This window comes from Cinclus cinclus, chromosome 3 (genome assembly GCF_963662255.1).
Source record: "Cinclus cinclus chromosome 3, bCinCin1.1, whole genome shotgun sequence".
NCBI classification, from domain to species: Eukaryota; Metazoa; Chordata; class Aves; order Passeriformes; family Cinclidae; genus Cinclus; species Cinclus cinclus.
This window is the reverse complement of record NC_085048.1, coordinates 45,939,605-45,967,140: the sequence shown is the minus strand read 5'-3', so window position 1 is coordinate 45,967,140 and position 27,536 is coordinate 45,939,605. Positions and strand designations below refer to the sequence as shown.

Sequence of the window (27,536 nt, the reverse complement as noted above, 5' to 3'; positions counted from 1 at the left end):
GTTGCACAGTTTTGTCTCCTCTAACATTGTCCTAATTTAGTCTAAGTTCAATCCAAACAGGGCTTTGACCTCATACCTCTTATCCGTGCTTTTATCTGGAAGAGTCTTCTTTCAAGCCACTTAGGAACAGCCACTGTTAAAGGCAAAATGCAAGTGCTCAGAGCAAGGACCTTGGGGCTCCCTCCCAAACTCTTTGGCAGGGGTCCCTCAAGGACCAGAACACAAAGGAGGGAGACAGATTATTCCTACCTCAGCCTGACTCAAAGGTAAGACAGTTGAAGCACACACTCAACTTGGACCACAGAAGTGCTCTAGGGCCTCCAGGTACAAAGCTACAGCCTCAGGGACTTAGAGATGTCTCGATCCTTCTTGAAACTCACTGTGTACTTGGACTTTGTTTTTTACTTCCTTAAAAGTGTTTTGGGACACACAGGATGAAGTCTGTGAGGATGCTATGTAATCAAATGTCCTTTGTGCTGCTATCTTCACTTGTAGGGGACCACATATAATGCCCTGATGCCATTAGTGGTCCTCTCTGTTTTTATATTCCAGTGACAGCTAGAATTTGAGTGTCCATCTCCAGGATGTAACTCACATCTCAAAACCACATGGTTGAATTCCATTTATGCTGAACAGGAAGAGATGGTGCTCGTACACAATGATCCTAAAAGCCAAAGCAATGTATCACAACCAGCTAAAAAGACATCAGCTGTGGGGAACAACATGCCCCAAAACTCACCTCCTGCCTGCATTTAAGTAGCCAATATGTTCATGAAATTCAGCATGTCTGGGATTTTGAGGCGGCAAAAGAAAATCTTGTTTAGGAACTTCACTGTCTAATGCACTTCACCTGAGATGACTTAACTGCAGTTGTCCAGGAAGGAGTGATAGGATCCAGTCTGTGGCTCCTGAATTCCATGAGGCAGGAGGAACACACCCAGCACTTCAACTCTGCAAATCTCAGTAATTGTGCCCTGCCCATGGCCAAAAGCTTTGAGCACCTGAGAATAATTTTGCCAGAAGTCTGAGTTACAAGGCATTCCAAGTGTGTGAGCAGGTTGTGCAATGAGTGATTTTGGAAGGCATCTCCGAATGTACAGTTTCGAAACCCAAATCAGACTTTCATCACCTTAGTAGGTTTTTTTGTTTGCACTCTTAAGGAGGTACACAGGAGTTCTCTCTACAGGCAGTTCACACAGACTTCAGATCAGTGTGGTAATTCTCGTAGCAGATTTCTTTGCAGTCTTTCATCTTTGCCAAAAATAAAAAATACTTGTGCGCTTGAATACATTGTGAGGGTTACAGCTTTTCTCTTTTCAGAAGTGAATTTAATCTTGAAGTTTACTCTAGCAAATCCTGACTTTGCAGTATTATGTATCAGAGAATTACACACTTCTCATTTCATCTTCATTTCTGCTGAGCACCACAATGTGCTGTACTTGACAGCACTGTGCAGACTGCAGTACATCAATGCATCCATGATATTCAAACTATTTGTGCAGTTCCCAGGGAAAGCTTATCCTCTGTTTGCCTTTGTGGGATAATTTAGAGCTATTGCTCAGAATTGATTCTGAAATAAGTCAAATATCTTCTTCAAACTAAAGATAGAGAAACAAAACTAGTATAAGAATCAAAACATGTATGCGTGGTTTTGAGATTCATAGAGCATCTCAAAGGGTATATAAAACAAAAAAAAAAAGGCAAGAGAACTAAATTAGCAGGTCTATCAATCTAAAATAATCTATTTTTTTCTTTCAAGTGGAAGACAAAACCTGGGTAGCTTTGAACAGTAGTTTTCAGCTGTTTTTAAAAAATTTGTTTTTAACTACATATCCTTTAGCCATACTTCAAAGCTCTCCACAAATGGCCCACAGAAATAAAGGTGAGTTTAGCAGCTTCCCCCACCAGCAGACTATGGTATCATTGAAAGTCTTAATTCTCTACTAAAAATGTGGTACCTCTTAAACCAGTAGTTGAAAAATGGTCCAGACTGCTTTCAGAATTAATTTGCTCCAAGATTTTGTGTAGCAGACTCACAGGTATTCATTTAAATAAGAAGACACAAATTTATTTTCTTGAGCACCAATCTCACCAAAATTTTAACCTTTTAACTTTAATCTTGCTGCCTGGTGATAGCCTAGTCCCCATGATACAGATAAGGAGAAATCTCTACTTTCAACTGATACTTTTGTTTCACTTCTTAAAAAAAAAAAAAAAACAAATTAAAAGTCATCATAGATCCAAAAGCTGGGAGGCACAGATTGGGATAAGGTCAAAATGATGACTGTATCAGAGAATCCATAACCAATTTCTGTTCTTACATTTGTTAAAAATTATCAGTTCTAGTCTACTAAAAATAGTGTTAGCTCTACTAACACTGGCCCACTCACACAAAATTACTCTGACGTTAGTGCATGATGTTGTCTTTGAAGTTGTTTCACATATTTTCTTGACAAATCCTTGAATGTGCAATGGGAAATGGAAATACAAGGGCAATTCATAGATAACAATAAATGGGATTAATTAACTGCAATAAAAAGGCAGTAAAATATTTTGTTATATGAGGTTCTGCTGAAACCATGAATCACAAGACCAAAATAAATTCCAGATAGGTTGCTGCTGTTCTTATGTTCTGCTTGAGACTTTGCTATTGTATCAAAGTGTTCCAAGAATATTTTAATCTTTAAAATAATATATTTTAAAAGGCCAATTAAACCTTGAAAGAGGTTTCAAGATGTTAGATTAAAAATTGGACATTTTAAAAAGCCACTTGCACTGGCAATAAAAATGTTGCTTTCTCAGGTTTCTCAAGAAAAAACATAAAACGTCATTTATTCTTCATTGTAAGTGGTAGGAGATATTTACTTTTGGATATGTTCAAGCTAACAGTGTAACTGGAGTCCACTATCAATCCCTGAGAGCTGAAGCCTTTTTAGTGACAGCCTGACAGAATGCTGATAAATTCCACAGGGCTGTGGAGAGATTTGTAACTAATAATTAACTTCAGTTGCCCCCCATTTCTTAATACATCTCCTAAATGTCACCCTCTCTAGACATTGATGTACAATGCCCCTTCTGGGCAACTCTGGCCTCGCTGACTCTACTTGTGACCAATCTTTGAACAAGTAATTTCAGCAGAGGTGTTCTCACTCTGTTTTCCACTTCATATTCCATTTGTTCAAATTTGACCAGTGCAAGAAACACCTTTTCCAAGTACTGAAAGGAAAGAAAGGAAAATCAGTCCTAGAAGTTCTTGATATTGGTTTGAATATCCACACACAATCCTAAATATAATAATTTCACTAGTCTTGGGAAGGAGCGGCGGGGGAGGGGGGGTTGTACATTTTGAATATTCTTCTTTCAAAAGTAATTTCTTTTTCCCCCAGCATGTGACTGTGGAGGGAGAATGTGTGACAGCCAAACTGGCGAATGCCTTGCAGACAGTCCTGAAGTTTCTACTGACACAGACTGCCCGACCATCAGTAAGAACCTTATCATAAAAACACTAATAATTAATCTTGCTCTTATATTTAGAACTTTGCAAATACTAACTTAAGAACTTGGTACTCCAGTGGGCTCAGGATTTTGACAGTGGTACCATAGGGCACTCAAGTGTGTGAATATACACAATGTCCTACTGATTGAGTGCTTCAGCATGTTCTCACACACTTGTCTGAGTACAGGCATATTTCCAACTCTGTGATAGAGACTGCTTATTCAGGTCCAAACTGCAGAGCAGTAGGGAAGTATCACCAAAGCCACTTCTGTAGACTTTGAGACACACTGGTCCAAAAAACTGTCCACACAACTTTACCTGGGACATCTTACATATAATTTATGGTTTTCTAGTTGTGGTTTAACTCTATCAACAGCACAGCCGCTCACTCACTCCCTCCAGCAGGAACAGGGAGAGAACCAGAAGGGTAAAAACCAGAAAACTTGTGCACACACAAGCCACACACACTTTCACAAACAAATCAAAAGTATTAATTCATTCACTGTTTCTCTTTCAGCCATCCCCAGGACAGCAGGACCCCACCACGCATAATATTTTCATGGGAAGACAAAATGTCATCACTCCAAATGTCCTCCCCCTCCTCCTTCTTCCCCCCACTGTATTTACTGAGCATGATGTCACATGGTCTGGAATATCCCTTTGGTCAGCTGGGGTCACCTGTCCTGCCTGTGTCTCCTCCCAGCTTCCAGCACACCCCTAGTCTCATCACCAGCATGGCAGTACAAAAAGCAGAAAGGGTCTTGGCTCTGTGTAAGGCCTGCCTAGGAACAACAAAAACATCTCTGCATTATCAACTCTGTGTTCAGCACAAATCCAAAATATGGCCCCATACTAGCCTCTGAAATTAACTGTGCAGATAATTACCCCAGTCAAAGCCAATACAACATCTAATGTAGATTGCTGCTGTTGACAGCTTGGCATATATTCATCAGTCAGTTCCTTTCCCACTATCTCCCATACTCTAATGATAGGAAGCCTGGGCAGTTTCCAGGAGTACTATGTTGTAGCTATTGGTAACCACAGGTATTTTTTAAACATTAGTGTATTTATACCTGTATATAATACAGGGCATGTAGCACACATGGGTTCCTGAACCAGATCCCAAGAAGAGAGGTCATGTGCCTGGAGAGGAACCAGAAGGAAAACATTCTGGACCTGCTAAAATATCAAGCAAAAGTGTCTGAAGGAATCTGTGCTTCACATTCACATAAGTCTCTTGCATTTAGTGTTGGCACCAATGTCACTGTAAACAAGGTGGTATTGCAATCGTTCAGCAGGAATAAGGATATAGTTCTGCAAATGCACTTTCCATGCACATTATAACTGTGTTTTTAGAAGTTGCCCTTGTGACCAAGCAGGTGGCCAAGAGCCCATGTGCTGGACATCCTTATTTCTCATACTGCTAAATTTTAAATATAGAGTTTGAGGTTCTGACAAAATGCAGTTGCTTGTTTTTTGGTTTTTTTGGTTTTTTCTTGACCTTCATCTGCTGTCCTTCAGTCCACAAACATGCAGAGCCTTGGGAATAGCCAGGAAATACCTCTCCCTCTCTCCCAGCTGATTACAGAATCCCTCTGTCAGCCTCTTTGAGCAGTCCCATCTGGTGCTGCCCAGCTGCAAATGTCATAACTGTACTGTGGGACCTTGGAAGTGGGAGGATGAAAGTGAAAGAAAAATGGGTATTCACCAGGAAGCATCAGTGACAAAGAGAGTGAACACCATGGGTCAAGAGCACTATTACATGAATTTAAGGTATTTGCTGTTAACTGACACAAACACTAAAGAAAAATTATGTTGTCTTATATTCTTATCAGGCTGTGATAAATGTATTTGGGATTTGACAGATGACATCCGATTGTCAGTTCTGACTATTGATGAAAGCAAATCCACTTTACTGAGCATTTCTACAGGTGTTGCAGCTCAAAGGCGTTTGAATGACCTGAACCTCACTACCACTCATCTCCAGGTACAAACATTGATGATATTTCTGGTTTTCATGTACTTTGAATCTTTGCATTTCCACTCCATGCCTGTGAATTTCAATCCCTGCCCTCACTAGAGAAGGAGTTTGTTTTCAGATGCACTGACACTTTTTTTCCCCATGCACAGGAGGCAATGTCCAAAAAAAAGAATCATGCTATGCTTTGGACCATCCAGGTTGATGATGCTGCAGATGAAATGAATGATCTCCTCAGAGAAGCAGAAACACTTGATGAACAGGTTTGTTTACAACCTTCTGCCAAAGCTCTGAAGGTTTGCACTTTGTCATATTCACCCATTGGTATAAGAGGTAAGTATAGGATAGTCCCAGTTGGAAGGGACCTAAAATGATCATCTGGTCCAACTGTCTGAGCAATACAGCAAAAGTTAAAGAGTTTTATTAAGGATGTTGTTCAAATGCCTCTTAAATACTGACAGATGTGGGTCATCAACCATCTCTCTAGGAAACCTGTTCCAGTGTTTGACCACTCTTCACAAAAAAACATTTCTCAACATCTAGTCTGACATTTTACGGTTCATCACACAAGACTGGGTGTGCTCTGACAGATAGAATAATCTTCTATTTCTATTATTTCTATTTCTATTTTATAACTTTCTATTTTAAATTAAAAACATACATGAATTATCAAGTCTTCACAGAAAAGGAAGGAGGTAAAGGGTGTGTTGACTGCGTTTGGAGGCTTGTTACCAGTCACATAAATCTTCCCCTCAGGATCTACCCCCCTACACAACATGTTTGATCTGGAATAGACACATTGCCTTTCTCATTTACATTTTGATTTCTAATTAAGTGAAGTAACCAGCACTAAACTAATGCAGATTGATTTTTGGAGCATTTTGTACTATATCTATTTTACAAGTATGCTCTCTTAAAATTAAATTAATCCTGATTAGACATTTCAAAATATATTTCAAAACTGCCAGTTTAAAGGGTTTTTCATGTATCCACTGAGATGGAAGCTTGATCAACACTCAAGATATTTTTAATACAATTATAATCATAAATGTTGCATCCACATCCTGCTGCCAGGCTATAAAATTAAGGTTATCAGCTCTCATCTCCCACATCACTTTCATTGCATCCTATAAGAATACTGCTATGATATAGGTTTAGAGAAGAAATAAGGCTCAAAATTGCTTATCCTCTATTTTAAAAATATAATATTAATAATCTTTCTGATGCTACAACATGCATATATTAGTAAAATACATCGTTCTATGTTATTAACAAAGATAACCATAGTTGCCATAGAACTAGATTATATTTCATGCTTATTGCAAAGTGCCAGACCTCATATTCACTTTACCAATTCCTTCGCAACTAAAATTATACTTTAAACTAAAACTCAAATATAAGAGCAAGTAGGGGGCAAAAAAAGCAACAAAAAAGGAAAGAAAAAGAAGAATGTGAGTGGAAGAGAAAATTTAGGTTTGTGTGTTTTTCATCAACACTTACTTAGCAGAAAGGGCACGTAAGAATTATACACACTGCTTGTGTTCAAGAGAGCTTTGATTAAATCAATTCACACTCATAGCTCTGTACCTGTGAATATCTCTCTGTAGCTCGTGGGCAGACTGATTAAGGTATTAGGTATTCTATGAATATTTAGTGAGTTTGGATAATAACATTTCATTTGCAGTACTATCTGGGGATTTCTTTCCTCATTCCTCAATTTTACTGTCCCTGAACAAATAAATTCAGCGTTTCCTCTGGTCTTTTCCCCCTGGTTACTTCTAATGCTAGTTCCACATCAACCCTTGTGGTTGCTTGTAAGGCAGAGAAATAATGCCCCCCCAACTCTGACAGTGGAAGACCACAATACTAACTCTGAATATATTGAGCTCTTAGCTATTTCAGGGTGCATTTATGGAAAACGGGTGTAAGGGCCTCAAGAGGGTTTTGCAGAGAAACAGCATTTTTTATTCAGAGTATTTTATGTGCATGTCCCCACATCTCAGGTGTTCCTGCAGATTCTGATCTAAACCATAATGGGAGGGTGAATGGACCTACTGTGGGCAAATTTTATACCTCCTGTAATTGCCTGTAACTCCCTAAGTCTCCATTGGATGTTTTGAGTAAAATAGCACATAGCTTGATCCTGAATATTTGGAAGATGGGAACCAGAAACATTTCTACTAATCCTCACACTTGTTTTATCAGTCTCATAACCCTTACAACTTGTTTTATCATTATGCCCATCCCTTTTAGTGGTGCTGCCCACCCTGGCCCTGCCTTCAAATGCCACCTGGGTCTCCACAAACCCTAAGCAAAGGAACACAATGCAGAGTGCAGCCCCCAGCACAGTGTACAGGACAGTGTCTGTGCTCTTCAGAGTATTTTCAATCCTCAGGCTTTTTCTTATTTTAAACAAGCTGCAGAGCTGGGGACGTCACTTGAGGGAGACACATTTAGAAAGAATTCAGAGCTTAACACCTTTTTCTTCATTCAATTTGCTTACTCAGGAAATGCCATACCCAGCAAAATGAGCTAGCCCCACTGAATGCCTAGGAGACTCAGCAGATAGAGTTTTACAACGGTACATAATTTATGAAGATTTCATTTCAGCAAATTATGGATAAATATGGGATAGGTTTTAATCACTCACTCTGCAATTCTGAAAACACTGACAAAGACAGATCTTCAATTTGAACACCTTTAAATACTTTGTATGATAAAAAGGACTTCCACATGCTCACCAGGAGAAAGCAAAATGTGTGCTTATACTGCTCATCCTCACATCTGAAAAGAAATCTAATGTTTACTTCTCATGGTTTATTCATAGGGAAATGAAGCATCCAGCAAAGGCCAACTGGTACAGAAGGAAACCACTGAGATCAACAGCCGTGCTTCTCAGCTTGTGCAGCAGCTGAATAATATCAGAGATAACATTGAAGGTAAATAGATTCATTTCTGGTTCATCTCAGTGTCAAGAATGCATTAATGAAACCTTCATGTAATAGTGGATCATCAAGAATTTTTACTGTCCTATATATCAAAGGAGACTCTTGATATATAGGACAGCATGTAATTTATGGCAACAATGAGCATCTTCTCGAGCACAACTGCACTTAAAAAATATTTCCTAGTCAGAGATAGTCATCTTCATCTGGAATATCTATGACATACTATTATCATCCTGAAATACAAAAATGAGATTAAATCAGTTGCAGCCTCTTCTTCAGTACCTGCAGAAAGCAATGAAACCCCAAATCAATGTACTCAAAAACACCCCTGTCCCCTGTACACCCATGACATGAAAGCCTCCATCCTGCTGCAGAACACACTGATTTCCCCCAGACTTCAGCAAAGCCAACAGTATGTAAAAGCTGTCTATAGCACCAGAATAGAAATGTTGATTGGTAGTCGCAGTTAAACAGCCATTTTCCAATGGAAATATCTGATTAATAGACCTGAGTAGTTCTGTCTTGGCAGTTATTACAAGCCATCTGGCAACTTGTGTAAGGAAGAGTGGTTACATCCTTGCTTATCCTTACCTCCATGGGTGCTCCATGACTTCCTCTCAGGAGCCATGGTTAATATGTCCCATCACACAAAAAAGGCAGGTTAAGACCTTATTGTATGTTATATTTGTAATGTCCTTTTATGCCTCTGATGCTACAAAAACATTGACTGTCTGGCTGTCCATCACATTTTATTTCTACAATTATTGAGTAAAAGTGCCAGCATGAGCCTCACTGTATGTCACTAACAATCACGGTTGATGTCTGTGGATCATCCTTTTTTATCATTAATTGGTTTGGAGCAGGACAGGAACCACATAAGGCAGAAATGTATCTAATTTGGCACACCAATAGTAAAATCATGTTAAGGTGTTATAGAAGAAACAATGTCCATGGCTGTGAATAGAATGAAAACAGTTGGAAACAAGTAGGTGAAAATTATTTCCACCATGCTCAAAACTGTTGTTTTACAGAGGCATCACCCCTGCACACACACACTCGTGCCAGCATAAGAAAAAAGAAATCCATGGAGCGCTGGTCATCATCAGTTACAGCTCAGTATGAGCCTTTAAAGCTTCACTAATGAGCTCAGGGCCCAGCAAGAGCAAGCATACAGACACTCTGCCAATAAATCAGGGGTGCCATAATTACACACCTATTTTTTTATAATAATCTTCCAGAATAATGGTGCTGGTTTTGCCAACTTTGGTTATCCACAAAGTGAGTGATAAGCACTAGCCAAAGGCACACACATCGCAGGGCAAAAAAAAGGTGATTGGTATTCAAGGCCAGGAAGTGAGAAGTGAGTAAACTTTGTAATGGTTACACTGGGAATGGGTAAACTCGATTTCAGCTGCAGGGATACAACAATGCTTTTTGAACTTAGACCAAAACCTTGAAATGTATGTATGTATGTATGTATCTATCCCCAAACCAGCTAGGCAGTATCAGGCCAGAAGCCATATGTTACCTCCTTAGGGTGCCTCAAACTTCTGCAGATGGAAAATGAGGTTACTTCTGTCTCCTTAGCATTGCTATTATTTTATAAACAGCAGTACTTAAAAACCATGATCCAAGATGAAAGCCCCAGCCTGCTATATGCCACAGAACCCAAAATAAAATTATTATCCCAGCCTATGAGAAATGTCAAGCCAAATAATGCACACAAGCCACATCTGCTTAATCCCATCCTCTTCTGATGAGATCTCTACATATGACAGAAAGTGTGATCTATTTACAGGTTTAATTTTAAGACTGGATCAAACATAATAATTATCTACCATGGAGTTGAAAATAATTAAAATTTTCTTTTGCCATCAGTATCATCACAATTCACAAAAGTAAAAGTAGTCCACAGTATTTATTTCTCTGTAGTCATACTGAATCGACCATCTGTTCCCTTTTCCCCCTAGAAATCAGCAGCAAGTCAAAATACTATGCAATTCAACAAGAGCTGAGCCCTGAAGAAATTGCCCAGAAGAGGAGTGTGGCTGAAGAGATGTTAAAGGAGATCAAACATCGCAAGCCTTTCACTAATCAGAGACAACTTGCAGATGAGGAGCAAAATGCAGCACAGGAGTGTGAGTTTTAAGTCAGTTTTCCTTTCACCCACGTGCTGATGTCCAGCTGGCAGATACTGGGCAGCTCTGGGTGTGCTGCTGAACCCCTGGGGAGGGCCAGCAGGCACTTGGCAAGCACCAGCTGGTGTGCTGGAGATGCTGCTGCTCCCAAATTCCTGCCCCAAGTCCCTGCTGGTGCCTGATGCTCCTCACAGCAGAATAGGGAGAAAAAGGTCTGTGTGTCTGTGTGTGTCTATGCACTGCAGCACCTCAACCATAGCTGCTTAGAAAGATTCATGGCAGGGCTGGAATTGCTCATGTAGTTGTCTTCCCTCCTGCCAGCTCTGCTATGGGGACAGCAAATACAGCAGAGAGAAAAAAAACTGCTGGCATGGGAAAGAGTGGCAGCCTAATTCTCACAGCTTAGTGAACATGAGTCAGAACATGAGGCATAAGGACTGTCTTCTGTAGAAAAGGCTGCCTAGGTTTAACAATGAAAAACGAAAAGCAGGGAAAGACAGACCTAGTTTCTTTTAATAAAATATATTTCAGAGGGGAATTAATAAGATTAAAATTAAATAGTAAAATGAGAGGCATCTTTCCTTCTAAAAAGAGGAGGGAAAATTAAAATAGAGGTACATGATCCCTCAAGTGAGCTTTACAAAATGTGTTTTACTGCTGCCTGAGTAACAGCAACAGAAATTGCTGTATAAGTAAGTTTTGTCAGAAATCCAAGCTTTGGCTTTATTGACCTCTTATTTTTCTCCCAGTGCTACAGCAAATTGAAGCATTTCACGAGAAGTACAATGACACCAGATCCCTGGTAATGGATGTGCTGGAGCAGCTCAGTGAACAGGATGTGAAGCTGTCAGACCTGGAGGAGGCGTTAGGCGAGGCGCTTGACTATGTTATACAAACAGAGGATGCAAACAGGGAAAACACAGCCAGGCTCCAAAGGCAGGAGGTACTGTGCACTACATTTATCACAAGTGTTGACTGTGAACACTCCGTCTCTGCTGTTGCTTAGAACAGCAGATTGCACACAATTTAGATTCAGGAATCACCACACCAAAAAAAGAGTTTCTTGGACCACTCAGCAGGATGAGTTTGACTCTTCAGTTCTAAAAAACAACTTGTGGAAGTGCAAGGTACTATTATCAATTTGTGGAGTGACAAAAAATGAGAAGTTCTGGTGTGTCATGCTTCATCAGGCCAAGGAAGAGATGGATACTTATGCTTAGACTAGAAAGGCATGTTACAGTAAAACCCAAGAAGCTTGAAATTTCTTGTGGCACAGCTGCTATAAATACTGTGGTGGGATTATTTCATCCAATTATGTCCTGATTTATAATGTGGGAGTGCCTCATGTTCACAAAACTAATTCTATTCTAAGAAAACAATTACTTATAAAGACTCTACACTGCATTTGTGCCCTGGGCTGAGTGCATTCATACTGTCTGATTCAAATTTCCTCTGAACCACTATAAACAAAATGCATCCCCACTTTTTCAGGAGGAGTAGTCAGTTGTCCTTGAATCTTCAAGCTCAAATCCATTGTCTAACTGTTCCACAATAGGTAGCTTGAAATTTGATTTCCTGCTTGTCAGTTGAACTTGCTAGCTTAGCTATAAGGCTACAACAGTTTTTCCCTGTGTCCTGTCAGGGACAAATGAACAGTTTCAGGGTTTTGAACAGAGTAACCACACTGGAGGAGAGCTCAGAGGTGACCTGTCCCCTGTAGCCTGGAAATGGGGCACCTTTGCCTGTAAGTGGGGTACCTTGCAGGTTCAAATCTCACATGGCTGATGAGAAAACTGAATTTTCATGTCTCATACCCCAGAAAAGTATCCAAACCACCAACCAAACAGAAGAAACTATTTTTTTTTCCTCTTCAGAGCTGTTCTGTGACTCTTTCCCTGTTTCCATAAATTTCTTTTAAGGAACGCAAAACCAAAATATCCCACCTAAAACTTCTCATTTATTTCTTCAGCAAGGAAAAAATACAAAGAGAACAATTTGGGGCCATTTGAAGTGTTTTCATTTTAATGTCTGAAATTGTTTGGATTCTGGAGGAGAGGGCCTTAGCGAACAGTTTTGTGATTTGAAGAATGAACTTGCAAATTCAGGCCAACCTCTGTGTTCCATAGCATCAGTGGCTGAGTTTTGAGTTCCTGAAATTTGCAGTGCCAGAAGTTCATGCTGATATGGAAGGTCTAAGAATGCAATAGAGAAATCAGGCGTGCTCCTCTAGTGAATCCTTTCACAACAGCTTGAGATCCTTAAGTACAAAGCCTCTTCTGTTGTTCCATTGTTTCATAATTACGGTGCCAAGCTGCAGCTTGTCTCACAGTTACGAAGCAAAGCTGAATTGTGTAGTTGCATTTGTTCAATGTTTTAAACCATTTGGATCTCCATCATTCCTCACAATGGAGGCAGATGCTGTACAAAAGAGATTGTTCACATTGGCTTCAGTACTGACAAGGAACAGAGACCTCTGTACTGTAGATTAAAAAAAAAAACTATAAAAAAATAGTTTCCAGATGGTTATGAAAAATCCATGTTTAATTTGTCTCTGCTGTGCACTGACTAATGCTTCATTCCAATAGCTTCTTATGCTGTAATATAAAATGAAATTAGTATATATTTTTAACAATCATCCAACATTTTTCCACCAAAAAAAATCACATCATAATATATAGCAATTAGAGATGTCTAGGAAAATCAGACTTTAGGTATGTCTAAAATCTATTTAGTTCACCACTACCTTTTTGAATTAACTTTAGCACATTTAACAAATACGGTAACACTGTATTTTATCAAAGCACAAATGATACTGGATCTGATTTAGAGTTTTGTGTTTTCTTTTTAGAAGCAACATGAGAAGATAAAAGAGCAAATGGATGAAGTGAACAGCACTCTGCTCAGCGCCACAACTATTTTGGAAGGACCACAAAAGGTCAACTCTGAATTAAGTGAAGTAATAAAGGTAGGTGCCTCAGTGGCTTGTTTAAATGATAAGGTCCTGGTTTTTTGAAGTCATGTGTTTAGATCACTAATGGAAAAACTCTCCTTCTTTATACTGCTTCAGTGAAATACTCATTAATAGTCCCTGAAAAAGTAGATGGTGTTCTTGGATGAAAACCTCAGTAATTACAATTTACTGCTTTAAAAATATTCTATTCTAAGGAAACCTTACTGTACGCAAAGCTTAATGAAAGATCTTGCTGTAGAGTTCTAAATAATTTCATTACAAGAAGTTGCCAAAAGATGTTCTGGTAAAATTTGCTGAATTCCTTTCCTAGTGCCTATGAATGAACATGGAAGAACACTAAAAATCCCGGATACCAGCATTAAAAATGGGCAATGTGTCAAACATATATAACCAGATTCTTTCCTGGAACTGTAGACTACTATACACTGTTTTGAATAAGACAAGGCACTGAAGGAAATTTTTAGAAATTTTAGGGGTTTGGCTTCTCTATGAAAATATGAAGAAAATAAAACTGGGAATTTGCTAACTAAAATATTTACCAATGTTGCTTTATTTCTTCATTACTTATTTTAAAATTTTGAAATCATTGAAGAAAAAATAAAATTTTCCACAAGCATTCATTTTAGTCACTGTTGCCCACTCCTTGACACAAAAGCGTATATTAAAAGTCATTAATTTTTCTTTGAAAAAATAATTTGAGAAAACAGGAAGACAGCCTACTTTGTAACCATCCCTATGTTCAAGCAGTACATTGGGGCTTTCCTCTGGTGTTTTGTGCAAAACTAATTTTTGCAGCTTATCATTTTGGGCTCCTCATGGAGGATATTCACATTTCAGGCAAGGAAGCACCAGGCAAACATCGTACATTCTCCATCCTCATCAACAACAAGTATTTTCACATTTCACTCATTCATCCTTTTTCTCTCTCGCCGTTTCATCCTTTTTCATGTATTTTGAAACACATTTATAATTACATTTTGCCACATTTACAATCTTCAAACACATTGGCAAGCTTATGTACTGGAGAGAAGGTGAAAGCAGGCCCATTTGGTCTTTCCACAAGTATTTCACAAAAGGAAGAAATGTGGCTAAGGCAAAGGGATACTTACTTCTCCTTGCCTATACATACATAGGTAGTATTTAGGTGGACTGATTTACAAATTCGACTAATCCAAGATGTCTTAGCATGAGGAATCTCTCTATGTAAGGAAGCAGAAAGACTTCACTCTGAAAGACTTTTCATTGGCACAATTCTGGAGCAAACATGCAAGACGTATAGTAAGACTTTTACCATCTTTCTTTATCTTTTTATGCATCTCCCTCTGACGTCTTCTTTTGGGATTTCTGGAATTTTTGTTGATTTTCATCTTCCTGCATTTGCCTCCATACTGGCATTCACCATTAAATCTTTCCTCTTTTTCTCTTAAAAATGTAAAATAAAACAGCTATAACAGAAATAAAGGAACATTATAATGACATATAGGGTAAACTGAAGCATAATATTCAAAATAAAGACATGCTTATTGCAATCTTCATCTTCTTTCCTTCCTTCCCTGTTTTGTTCAGAACACATCAGGGTTCTACGCAGAAATAGATGGAGCAAAAAAGGAGTTGCAAGAAAAACTAGCCAACCTGTCCATGTTTGATGATGATTTGGTAGAAAAGGCTATGAATCACGCACTCAACCTAAGAAGACTTGCTGATGAGCTGGACGGGTAAAATTTAACTTCAGCAGACTCTGTTCATTCAAGTGCCACTTACTGAACTCCTGAAAAGACAAGCAGAAACACAGTGGCAAGAAATATGAACTAAAAAAATCAGTTTTAAGTCATGTACAGAAGGACTTGCCACGGTCCACAGAGAACAGCTGAAGTTGAGCTAAGCAAAATCTATGAAAAATTTAAAAGAATAAATATATATCTTGCATGACATTCTCTCTAGTCTAATTGGGCATGTTCTCCTCTTCCTATAGCAAAAAATTGGAAAGGTAGATTAGCAAAAAGTAAATTAATACAGGAAAGATTAAATGGGGTTTGCAGAAATAGCCCACGTCAGTAAGTTCATTCATGTTAAAAAAATGTTTAGCATTACAGAGCACAAAAAGAACTTTGAGATAATTTTATTCCAAGAATAGTTTTACAAATAATTTTGATGCTCAGTAGGTTGGCTCACAATAGCATCAAAAACGTACTGTAAATCTTTCTATTTTGCTGGAATATACTAAATGCATCAACATTGCATTAATTTACTAAAAAATCACTTCTAGATAAACTTAATGATTTTATTTGCAACTGGGGCTATCCATGGAAAAAACACTGTTGTAAATGAATTCTTAAATAAAATATGTCACCAAATTCTACCTTAAGTAATATCATGGGCATATGCTTTTGGAAGATAAGCTTAAAACTACTCTTCAAGTATATTATCTAAATACCAGTTGTGTCTCAATATTCATATGCCCTAGATAGGAGATTAAAATAGAGAAAAAATAACAGATGGTTTTCTTTTATGCAATTGTATAAAGCTGACATCCAAAACTGTTCTATAATGCCACACAAACTACAGAAACATAGAAACCAAACAATATGTTCAGTCTGAGGTCAGCTAACTGGAGGTAGCAGCCTAATTTGAAAGAAAATACCCCACAGGGCTAGCCTTCCTCCCTTACCAAAATAATTTTAAAAATATTACCAAGTCAAATACATTAGAAATTTCACGAAAAGCAAACAAAAGTAATTACAATATATCCGTATGGAAATATGCTGACTCGATTTTTTGTTGAGAAGATTGTCCTGCAGTGAAACTTCAATACTTTAAAACATTTAGCCTGTCTTCAAAATATTTTGGGTTTATAAGTTTGCTTTATTAGCCTGTTAGGCTTTTAGTTGATAGAGTTTATTGTTTTGCCTTAAGGGAATTTAGCAGAAAATTATTGCAATAATGCTGAATCTAGAAATTTAATAATCCCTCTGTGTGCAAACACTTTGAAGTGAATGCACACGTGCAAATACATCTACATTTAGAACCTCTTTCTAACATATACTTTGAAATCTGTTTATCACCAGAACATTAAAAAATAATATTTTTTCAAAATTGTTAACAGATGAATGTTGAGTCCTGAACTATCTGTTTGGAATTTCCCCTGAACTCCAATTACCACCTAATATGCAGATCAAAACCATGCCATCGAAGTTTTCTTTCAGTTTTTAAGTCTAACTTCCGGCAAATTTTCATGACTAGGGGTGGTTCATCATCTGATTCTCCCCCTTTTCCCACTTTGGAAAAAATAAACAGGACAGTGACACAGCTATCCTGGTCACTGGCACACATAGGTCTTTCCATTCATGGACAGGAATTGTTCCTATGGAAGTATTACTGATAAACCTGTTATTCAGTTAATTTATGGACTATCTAATCTAGATTTACAAAGAAAAGGTAAAAGATGAGTAGTCATTTGTTGCTGCTCAGATAAATGTTAGTGACAAAATTCTCGGAGTTAAATGGTGGGGAAGAGTCTTCTACCCACACAGCTTTCACCTGCTTCAGATTGGTGAAACACAATGAAGAGAATACCAGTTAGGCCAAGTACATTTATGTGTGTGATTATGTAGTCAGAAATTACTTTGATTCAGTTTGGTTTCTTTCACCTTTCACTCTCTTTTTAACAGGAATTTGTATGGTGTTGATTCGAATGGTTTGGTACAAAGGGCAATCAATGCTTCAAACGTGTATGAAAACATTGCTGGTTATATCGAAGAAGCCGATAAAGTTGCACTGTTGGCATTGAACACAACAAACCGGGTCAAGGATGTAAGTTATTTTCATAATATCAGCTTTTACTTTACAATGCTTCAGGGACTTCAGGCACCTAAGTGTAAAGAAAAAACAAATTTAGCTTAACTGGCAGCATTGAACTTCTCACTGCACTTTTTTTCCTTCATTATTTCCTGAATTAAATCCCATCTAGTTAATTATTCTTCCAGCCTGAATTCCCCTGGTATTTGAAAAGACACTCTATCGCATAGGATGATGCTGCTCTGTGTCATCATTCACATTGAGGCGTTTCTGTGCCATTACAGACAACTCCCTACTGCTGTAAGAACCTGAGCTGGCATTTAGTGCTTGAGTCCTCCTACTTCATTCAGTTCCATGTGGCAGGAAATGTGGTCAAGACATCACTGTGTCTCATAGAAAATCAGACTGAAATGAGACAAAGCCCACTCATGCACTCAGTGGAAGAGTAGGATGACAATATTGTCTCTGGCCTTACACTTTATGTGTACTTTTTGTATGCCTATAGTTACCAATCTGTATACATGCTATTTATAAGCAATTTATTAGTGGGATAGCAAGAGGATTTGGGTAGATTAAAGGGGTCTGAACCTCTGAGGGCTGAGGGATTTCAAGTCCAGCCCTCTATTTCCAGCATATTGCTGCAGACTGCAAGGCAGCTCCCCATAAAGTGAAAGCATTCATCACCTATCAGAGATGACTGTAGAAATGAGCAGTCACAGTACTTAAATAACATGCAGCATTTAGTCACGTTGACTAAACTGGAGCTCATAAATTAAGAGGATTTTCTCCGTATTTGTTACCTAGTAGCAGTAATAATAGTAGTAGTAGTAGTAGAAGAAGTGTTGTTTGGAAAACCATACATTTCTTTAAGTTTTCTTAAAACAGAAAATTTTGCTTTTCAGACTTTTTTCCAATCCAACTGCCAATCTTAAATGTTAACACAGCAAATGAAACTGCAGTGACTTTGCAGTTGCATTTATATGCAGGTAAAATAGTGTCCACAATTAAGCACAGTAAAGTGGAATATTTGATAAGAATTATTCTGACTCTCTTTTTTGGAACATGCTTGTAGGCTGCAGTTGGAATTGATACTCAGGTCATTTACCATAAAGGTAAAAGTGAAGAACTTCTCATCCGAGCCATGCAGCTACAACGGACAGCACATGACAGTAAATATACATCCTTTCTACTTTCCCAATCAGCTTATAGTCATGCACATTTAAATAAATTTCAGAAGCACATCACCAATACGTTATTGATTGAATTTACCACACAAAGTACTTGAAATGGCCATGGGCACAGTTTGAATAGCTCAAGTTTTGTCATCCTACCAGATATTGATAGTTTATTTTATGGATTAGAAGTCCATTTCAGATACAACTGGTGTTTTAATATATGACCCACAAACCGTTGTTCATTGGTAAATATACTCAATTAAGTAGTTCAATTAAAATCAAAGCACAGCAGTTTAAATATTCAGAAAGATGGATTTCACCAGTGGAGAGGAATAATAAATGTTAAAGTAGTTTGACACACTATAAATGAAAGCAAGATCTAGAATTATAGAATTACCTTTTAAATTTTTCAGGACCTTTTGAGTTCCTTAAAGCTATTCCTGTGTACCAGTTGCAGCTGTTCTCAGCACTTCTGGTAAAGCAAGAAGAGCACTGACTGAAACAGAGCTCTCCAGATTTTTGGAAGACACCCTGTGGCAAGCAGGGGTGCTGCAGGGCTGTTTTTTCTGTTAGATTATGTAAAGTCAAGAGTGCAAGGATGTCCTAAATTAAAAGAGGCCATGCTATACTCTCTATGGCATATGAAATGCCTAATGACATAACTCCCCAGGACTGAATTTAGCTTTTTAGATGTTGCTTTGGCACCCCTCAGCTGTACTTCCCCTTTTCTCCCCACAGGCAGCAGTTCCACCATTGCAGACACCAGCTGGCAGGTCAATGGCACTTTTGCCAGAATGAACGCCCTGCGGAGCCAGCTGATGAGAGCCATCGCAAAAATGCAATCAGCAGAGACAGGTTGGAAGAGGAACTTCATCTTTATGATGCTTTTTTTTCATGCATTCAAGAGCATATTTTTATCTTTGAAATGGATGTGAAGTTGCTAGTAAGAGTTCAGCATTATTACTCTTAAAAGAGTTTGACTGAAACTACCAGACCTAGCTATCAAATATCCAGCTTTAACATTTTCATACTGAAATTAAATGTTTTGTCACTGAAATTATTAATGTACTTCTTGAACCTGGTGCTGGTCTTGGCTGCAGTAGAGTTAATTTCCTTCACAACGGCTAGCATGGGGCTGTGTTTTGGATTTGTGTTGAACGTGGAATTGATAATACAGAGATGTTTTTGTTGCTACTGATCAGGGCTTACACAGAGGCAAGGCCTTTCTGCTTTTTGTACTGCCTTGCTGGTGAGGAGACTGGGGATGCATGGGAAGCTAAGAAGGAGCACAGTCAGGACAGCTGACCCCAGCTGACCAAAAGAATATTCCGTTCCATATGACATCATGCTCAGTGTATATAAACTGGAGGGAAGAAGTGAAAGGGGAAGGGGAAGACAGAGAGTGGGGAGGAACGGGACACACAGCATGTATGAATATTTGAAAGGGTTCATTTCCTATCATTCCCTATTTGCTCTGTAGAGGAGGCCAGAGAGCGTTTGGAGCAAGCTCAGCTGAAGACTGCAGAGGCTGTAAGTGCTACCACGACAGTAACACAAGCTACAACCCCCATGGATGAGAACGTGAGGCTGTGGTCCCAAAACCTGCAAGACTTCCAGCACAATTCAGAGACATATGACAGTGCTGTGCATTCAGCTGGGGATGCAGGTATGGTGACCTGAGGTTTGCCATTCCTCGGTGTTAAAAAAATCAGGGAATCTTTGCAGTAACACATTGTATGAATTGTGGACATTGCATATTCATAGCATACAATCTTCTAGCATTTTACCTTCATGAAAATTTTTGAAAGTTAGCAGTTGTCCCGGCCTTGACTATATTTTAAGAATCACTGGATAGTCAGGGACTTCAAAAAATTATTTAAACGCTTAAGTGAAGACTTACTTACTTCTAATTCATTTTTACAAGGGTACCAAGGTCACACTGAATGGTAAAGAGCTTGTTTAAACACTTCTCGCTATTATGGTTGGTGATTTAAGGTTTTTTGTTTGTTTGTTTTTTACCACTGAGAGGCATTTGAAAACAGAGCCCTTTTGTCCTCAGGAGTGCAAACATGGAGAAGAAATGGTCCCTCACTCGATGAGCTTGTAGTCTAAACAAAGGGATCAAAGAGGATAAAGGAGGAAATAAAATATTTAAGCAGAGTGATTTCTAGAGAAGCTTGTAAACATGACATTAATTCCACTTTTATTATTGGAAACACTGGAAACATTGGAAAACTTATGAAAAATTTAAGGCAAATAAAAAGACAAAAAGAAAAGCTAAGGCAGATAGCAGAATTGAAATGAAGATGATAGGCAAGAGTAGAAAAAGAGATGAGAAGATGAAGCTGAAATGAAGTGACTGTAGAAAGAAGAAAAAGAAAAATTGAGGAAGAAAATAATCAATCTAGAAATGAAAATATTTGGAATAAAAACTTGATTACAACACCACTATTTATTGCTCCATGTATTCTTGACTCTGCTCAGGAGGCTCACTTATCCTAGGATATTTATGGCTAGGAAGGTTGGAAATCCACAAGTAATTTCCTTCACATGTTTGAGAATACCATCACCTTCAGACCTGTTCAGTGATGTCTTGCTTCCTAAAAGTGCCCCAGAGAAAGTCTGTAATTTCATTGACTCTGTCTCCAGAAAGTCTGAATCTCAGATCTACTGCCCTAAATCCCTTCTCCTTCTGTCAGGAAGTTTGCCACTCAAGTGTCATTTTACTGCAAATGGTGTTATGGGCACCAAACTCGACATTGCTTCTAGTGTTCCAAAGTCACAGTCTTCCCTCCCAGCTGGGGAATCCCAAGAGTCAAGTTATTTTCAGAATTCTATTATCAATAAGACCTTTATCCCTAGTATTTTTGGTTAAGTGACTGCACCCAAGAACTGGTATAGAAGTGGTTCCCTTCACAAGAAGAAATTTAGTGCTATTCAATATCCCAATTTCTGGCTACAGAACTGAAGGGAGCTCAGATTTCTCTGAGCTTTTCATCAAAAGGGAGCAGTGAACCTCTCCCTATGGGAATGGGTAAGCTCACTGCTAGCCACTGCACAGAGCTCCATAAGAGTGTAGTTAATATAACAGCACTTTTATTGGATTGCATTGCTGTAAAATGTTTTTGATCACCACAGAGCACAGTTTAGGCTATGGGCTCTAATTACCATGTAAAATAATGCAAATGTGGATATGATTGGCCTCCCAGGAGGGAATGGCATGATGAAAAACATGAGAAACAGTGTGCGGTAGCTTACACATGAAGGTTTCTTGTTTTATTCACCTTTACACTTGATTTACATTTAACATTTTCCCTTGCCAGCTTAGTAGGTAGAGCAGCAACACAGACTGCATTTGGCTCTTCATGTTCAAAATGCCAGCAGACACTCAGGATTCAAAAAAAGCTGCTCATACTAGCTCTTGTACTGCAGGAAATATTTCCAGCAGCATTTGAGGTGCTCTGTAAGAGTGAACAGAGTTAAAATGAACAACAATGAGCTGTTAGAGTGAACTGCTCTCCCTTGGTTATGTTCCCAAAAAGGAACAAGAACTGTTCCTGTGTGACGTGCCTGGAAAAAAATGTCTTCTCTGTGATGGTGGGATGGTGGGTTTGCAGGTGGGGAGTCACCTTGAAAATGCTTGTTCATATCCGAGATCCTGGAGGGCCTGCTGACCAGAAAGTAACAGAGAGATGCTGATATGCAGCCTACATCAAAGTGTGCCTAGTACATTTGTGGAGGAAGTTTTTCCATGGTATTTTTGTTCTGAAGGCATTTGATTTCTTTGTTTAAACATACTATGAGGTGTTTTTGCCAGAAAGATCAGGTGGAAGTAGCTGAGAAGAGAGATCAGTGCTAGACAGGAGGCTGGCACAGGTAGTGCTCCAGACAGATGTGATTGTGATTCACAGCACAGGAAGGCAGATGTAGACATGCCAGGCATGATGGAGCATTCCCAGATCAGCTGTGTATTCTGTGTATGTCTGCACTGCCCTTGAATAAAACTTGCACTTGGTGTTTGGAAGGGTGAGAACATGTCTTGGCTGTGCAGTTTGTCTGAGAATAGTCTGTGTTGCCATTGTGCAGGGAACTGGTGGGCTTCAGCAGAGAGGGTGACAGATAGTTTGGAAAGGAAAATGTGAAAAGGGAAAGTGTCTGGGAGGTTATAGTCAGGGTATTTCCTCCTTTACAATTTCCCTTCTATTATTTTTTTATTTTATCGCTGGGTAGGACTAGTTTTCTTTTCCGCTCTCACCTTCATCCCAAAGATGAAAATCAAAATCTGTGTGCTTCTGCATTGAAGAATGCCATTATAAAGGCCAAGAGGAAGAGATTTATACTGAGATTTCACAATAGTTCTAGTAGTTACAGATGTTATTTTTGTGTCTTCATGTTATAGTAGCATTTCAAGTTTAATACATCAAATATCAAACAGAAAAGCCAGGTTTTAAGATACTGAATCAAGCACAATTCCAATTCAATTGCAGATTACTTAAAAAAAAAGTGGCTGCAATTTGCTAAATCATTTTCTGAGACTGAGTATTTTTGCCTTAAAAATGGAAAAAAGTAAAGAAAGCTCCCTGTAAGCTGATTTGGGTTTTGCTGGGGTTTTTTAAGTAGAAAATTTAACACATTCTTGCATCACCGTTTTACCCAAAATTTACTGTGATTCTTTAAGAATTCATTAAAATCATGATATTTTAATGTACAGTAAGCTTTATATAGAACATCTGATTACTTACTCCCACTACATAACGCCTTTCAGGACTAAATAGGAAAAACTGGAGGGTCAAAAGTTCTATATGGCCCAGTCCTAGACTGAAATTGGGAAGTAAAACACAAATTAAAACAGCCAAGCAGAGGCAGTACAGGGCTGGCAAATACAGATATTTCACTCTATCCAAAAAGCAGCAGACTTGTAGGACTCTGTGGAGTCTTCTCATACTCTGGGTTGATATGAATGAGGCTGAGGCTTATTCAATGCAGACTGAGAGCACAGAAAAGTGATTGGAGTCTGCTCCTCCTCTCCTGTGTTTTATGCAGCCTGCTATATCTGATGATTAGCCCCTTTACCTGCCTCTCTGCAGACTTCATCCAGAAATGTTCATGGTTGGGTGGGGTGGGGTGGGACTCTCAGCAGTGTGGTCCAGTGCAAGGTGTCCCTGCCCACAGCAGGAGGGTTGGAATTAGGGACCTTAAGGTCCTTTCCAATACAGACCCTTCTCTGAGTCTCAGACAAAGGTAAAAATATGACGGGAAGAACACAAGAGCAGGTGGATGTAAGTTGACAACCCTTAAAATATAACTTCAAACCCTACAAATCTGGTCTTAACCTTTACAGTGAATCCATGTCATTAAAATTAACTCTGAATGCTGGATCTTTCTTGTATGCATGTAGCTTGCAGCTAAAATCACATTTCATTATACTCAGCTACTTCTGCCTAAATTTAATTAAAGATGAAAAATGATGTGATGTGTAAATATCCTTCAAAGGGCAGCATGTCATTGGAATCTGATGTGATGAAATTGGATTATAATTAAGGGTAGTCATTTTTCCTTCTTGATAATTTTTCTGCTTGTCTTCCTGGGAAAGGACTTCTCTCACTTTGTATATGGCAGAACCCCTGCACTTCTCTTTGATAACAATGACACTTGCACATGTACCACCAGTACACATCTGTCACGGCAGAGAAAGACCAAAGGTCCAGGACTCCAATTCATGACCCCTGGCAGATGCAGGCAGGAAAGCTAATGAGGTTACCAATCACAAGGTCTGGAGCAAGTACTAAGCACAGTTTAGGTGCACATGCATCATCATCATCATCATCATCATCATCATCATCATCATCATCATCTGAGGCCTTCTATTGTTATACACCACAGGCTTGCTACCACAGCACGAAATTGGCAGTGTTTCTGCCATGAGAGTGGACTGTGAGCCACAAGCAAACACATCTCCTGTGCAGCCACTGCTGCTACCTGGGTGACGACCTCTGGTAGATACACATAGCTGAAACCTATACATCTCCCCTACAGTGAATTTGAAGAGCTCATGAACCATAACTCTTAGATGCAGCTCCCAGGTCAGCCACAGATATCCAGTGAGATGCTGAACAAATAATCCTTCTGTTCCAGTTGCCATAGCTGTAAAATTAGGTTTTAACATTTCTCTTGAAGGAAGATTCAAAGGTTAAAACTATTAATGTTTACAGAGCTCCTTGAGGAAAGTATTACAGAGGTAACACACCATAGTATTACCTATGACTCGTAAGAAAACATAGTGTCCTTTATACAAACTAATTTCTAAAAACTTTAGCTATACTATATTCTTGGAAATCACTACCCTTTCTGAAATCACTGTCTCACACATAATTTTTGCAACCAGAAAGCAGAAGGAGATGGGTGAACTAACCTAAGAGCATGGGGTGGAATATTCTTGATGCAAAACAAGTCTTTCAAAGAGGGAAGGGGAAAAAAAAAAGAAGAAACACCCCCTCAAAAAATAAAAAAATAAAAACACTGTCTGTTATTTTTTAACTGCAGTGAAGAAACTTTCAGAAGTTTTCCCTCAACTCCTGGACAAACTGCGCAGAGTAGAACAGAAGGCACCAGCAAACAATATTTCTTCCAGCATTCAGCGGATCAGGGAGTTAATTGCTCAAACCAGGAGTGTAGCAAGCAAGGTAAAACTGGACGTTTTTTGGACTTTTGGGACTACTAGTTACTAGTGCTAATAATCAAGTCATACTATAACCTTCCTTTTCTTGGGCTGTGCTAGAAGCCCAAACCTGGACATTGTCACCTCCCCAAAACAGGATGAACAAAGTACAATAGATGTCATGAAAATCTTTATGGTTATTATTTGCAAGCATTTAACATTATCATAGTATTAATGATAGGCTATTGTTACTGCAGTAGCAATAAAGAATTGGGCACAATGCATAAGATGGCCAGAACAACACCACCTAATTACCTACAATTTGCAGGCAAATTACCTACAAAGCTAATTACCATGAGTAATAATTACAGCAATTTAATGTAGGCTTTTCTGAGATGACAGCATTTCCTTTTCTTTTTTTTTGTTCTTTCTTTTGAATTAATTTTCTGCAAGGTAAGAGAATCCTTGTTTCACACATATTTAATAGAGAAAAAACACTTTCATTACCATACATAAATAATGAGCACTTTTTCTCTAACAAGAAAACCAAGGTCAAGTATGTTTGAATTAATTCAGAGAAATACAAAATTCAGTGCATTATTGTATGTTCACAGTGCTGAAATATAACTTGGAAAATTCAGCTTGTGTGTAGTGCTTGACTGTTCTTTAAAATGTATTTTGTGATTCAGGTATACTTCGTTTAAACCTGAAAACATTACTTCAGTTTGAACTGAACTAGTTTTGAACTAAAATGAACAGTTTTACAATTTTATTAGCATCTCATAAATATCATTGTAGATTCAATGATATAACAAGATCACTCATGAACAGAAAATGGTCATATGACTCCCAAAGCAAAGAAATAAATTATGGGCAGAAGTTTTATAGCTGTGTAAGAATTTCACTATGTGCCATACATAGTAATGTAGCCCTGATTCAACTAAGCACACATCTGTCTCCCACTGAAATGTAATTTTCTTTATGAATATGCTTAAGCAGAGTTCATTAGGACCTTTAATTAATTTTTAAAAAGCCTTCTTCCATAGTGTCTTCCAGAAATGATTGTTACAAACATACAATTTTACATGCCAATCTATAGATGCCAACTCCACTCTTGCAGTAAGCAAGGCTGCTGGCTCAGTATTATTACACACTTACCTTAAGTAATGACCCCAGGCAACAACATGTGTCTCACTTTGCACATTTGTAACTGCAGGTTCAAGTTTCCATGATGTTTGAAGGCCAATCAGCTGTTGAAGTCGATCCAAAGATCAAGGTGGAAGAACTGAAATCTTTCACTTCCATGAGCTTGTACATAAAGCTTCACAAAGACAACCCACAACTGGCAACATCTCCAGACAGATTCATTTTGTACCTCGGAAACAAAAATGTAAGAGAACAACACAGTTAAATTTTTATGCATATATTTAAAAAAAAATAAATCAGTTTAAAATTTATTTGCCCTCAGATTTTCCTCTCACTGTTTCTTTGTGTTTCAAAATTAGAAGTCTACTCTCTGACCATCATTGATTTTTGTGACAAGCAAAGAGCAAGGGTTCCTGAGACCCCTGTCCTTGACACATGCCACTCCAAACATGAAATATTCTCTCTAAAAAGCAAATTAGATTGCCTGGCAGTGTATTGCTTAGATTGTCACTGCTGCGAGCCACACTTGCTATCTCCTCTGCCAATACCAGGGTGCTCTGAAGCAGTTAATGTCACCTGCCTGGCTTCTGTGAGATATGCTTTAATCAGTCTATGCTGCTGACAGTGTCAGTTCCAAATCTCTGAGGTCACAGGCTCACAAGATAAGCAGGCTTCTTTATTTGTGGCTTGTACACTCTGTATACTCTTGATCAGTACTTTGAAATAACTGTTCTTTAAACTGTGGTTATGAAAAGAAGAAAAAATCACAACTCACAAGCCAGGTATCATTCTGGCATTCTATTACTTGGGAAGGTAAAGAGGTAGGCTTTCATTTTTAAGCTTTCCTAAAAAAAATGTCTGCTGAATATAAATCAAGTGAAAGTCCTCTTGGCAGAATATTTAATTGCAGGATAATACTGAGGCTTTAGACTATTTCCGCGCATGGCACCGCACACAAAATAATGATGAATGGCTTCCCATTGAACATGACTAATTCATGGACAGAAGAGATCTCATGACCTTGAATTCGCCTCAGTAAAAATGAATATAAAATAAAATATCTGAGATTTTTTTTTTATGTGCAGGTTTATGTGGTAAAAGCGGCCAATTAGAGAATAAAGCTTTTGTTTCTATTTAAATAGCTTTCAGTAATATTTATAGGTGTCATTCACTTTATCAAAGTTTACCCTTTTTCCTATGTCCTGCATTAAATCTGTTTCAATGTTGTGTC

At 38.4% G+C, this 27,536-nt stretch overlaps 1 protein-coding gene across 1 annotated transcript in view; it reads left to right on the top strand.

The window, feature by feature from the left end:
- LAMA4 (laminin subunit alpha 4) overlaps positions 1–27,536 on the top strand; it is a 95,899-nt gene that overhangs the window by 41,791 nt on the left and 26,572 nt on the right. Inside the window, exons 6-19 of the mRNA XM_062488741.1 lie at positions 3,387–3,482; positions 5,332–5,483; positions 5,627–5,737; positions 8,302–8,413; positions 10,393–10,560; positions 11,310–11,503; positions 13,409–13,525; positions 15,098–15,246; positions 17,200–17,341; positions 18,399–18,495; positions 19,240–19,356; positions 19,982–20,167; positions 25,045–25,184; positions 26,376–26,549. Of these exons, the coding sequence (XP_062344725.1) occupies positions 3,387–3,482; positions 5,332–5,483; positions 5,627–5,737; positions 8,302–8,413; positions 10,393–10,560; positions 11,310–11,503; positions 13,409–13,525; positions 15,098–15,246; positions 17,200–17,341; positions 18,399–18,495; positions 19,240–19,356; positions 19,982–20,167; positions 25,045–25,184; positions 26,376–26,549 (1,955 nt within the window). The remainder of the gene's footprint in view (positions 1–3,386; positions 3,483–5,331; positions 5,484–5,626; positions 5,738–8,301; positions 8,414–10,392; positions 10,561–11,309; positions 11,504–13,408; positions 13,526–15,097; positions 15,247–17,199; positions 17,342–18,398; positions 18,496–19,239; positions 19,357–19,981; positions 20,168–25,044; positions 25,185–26,375; positions 26,550–27,536) is intronic.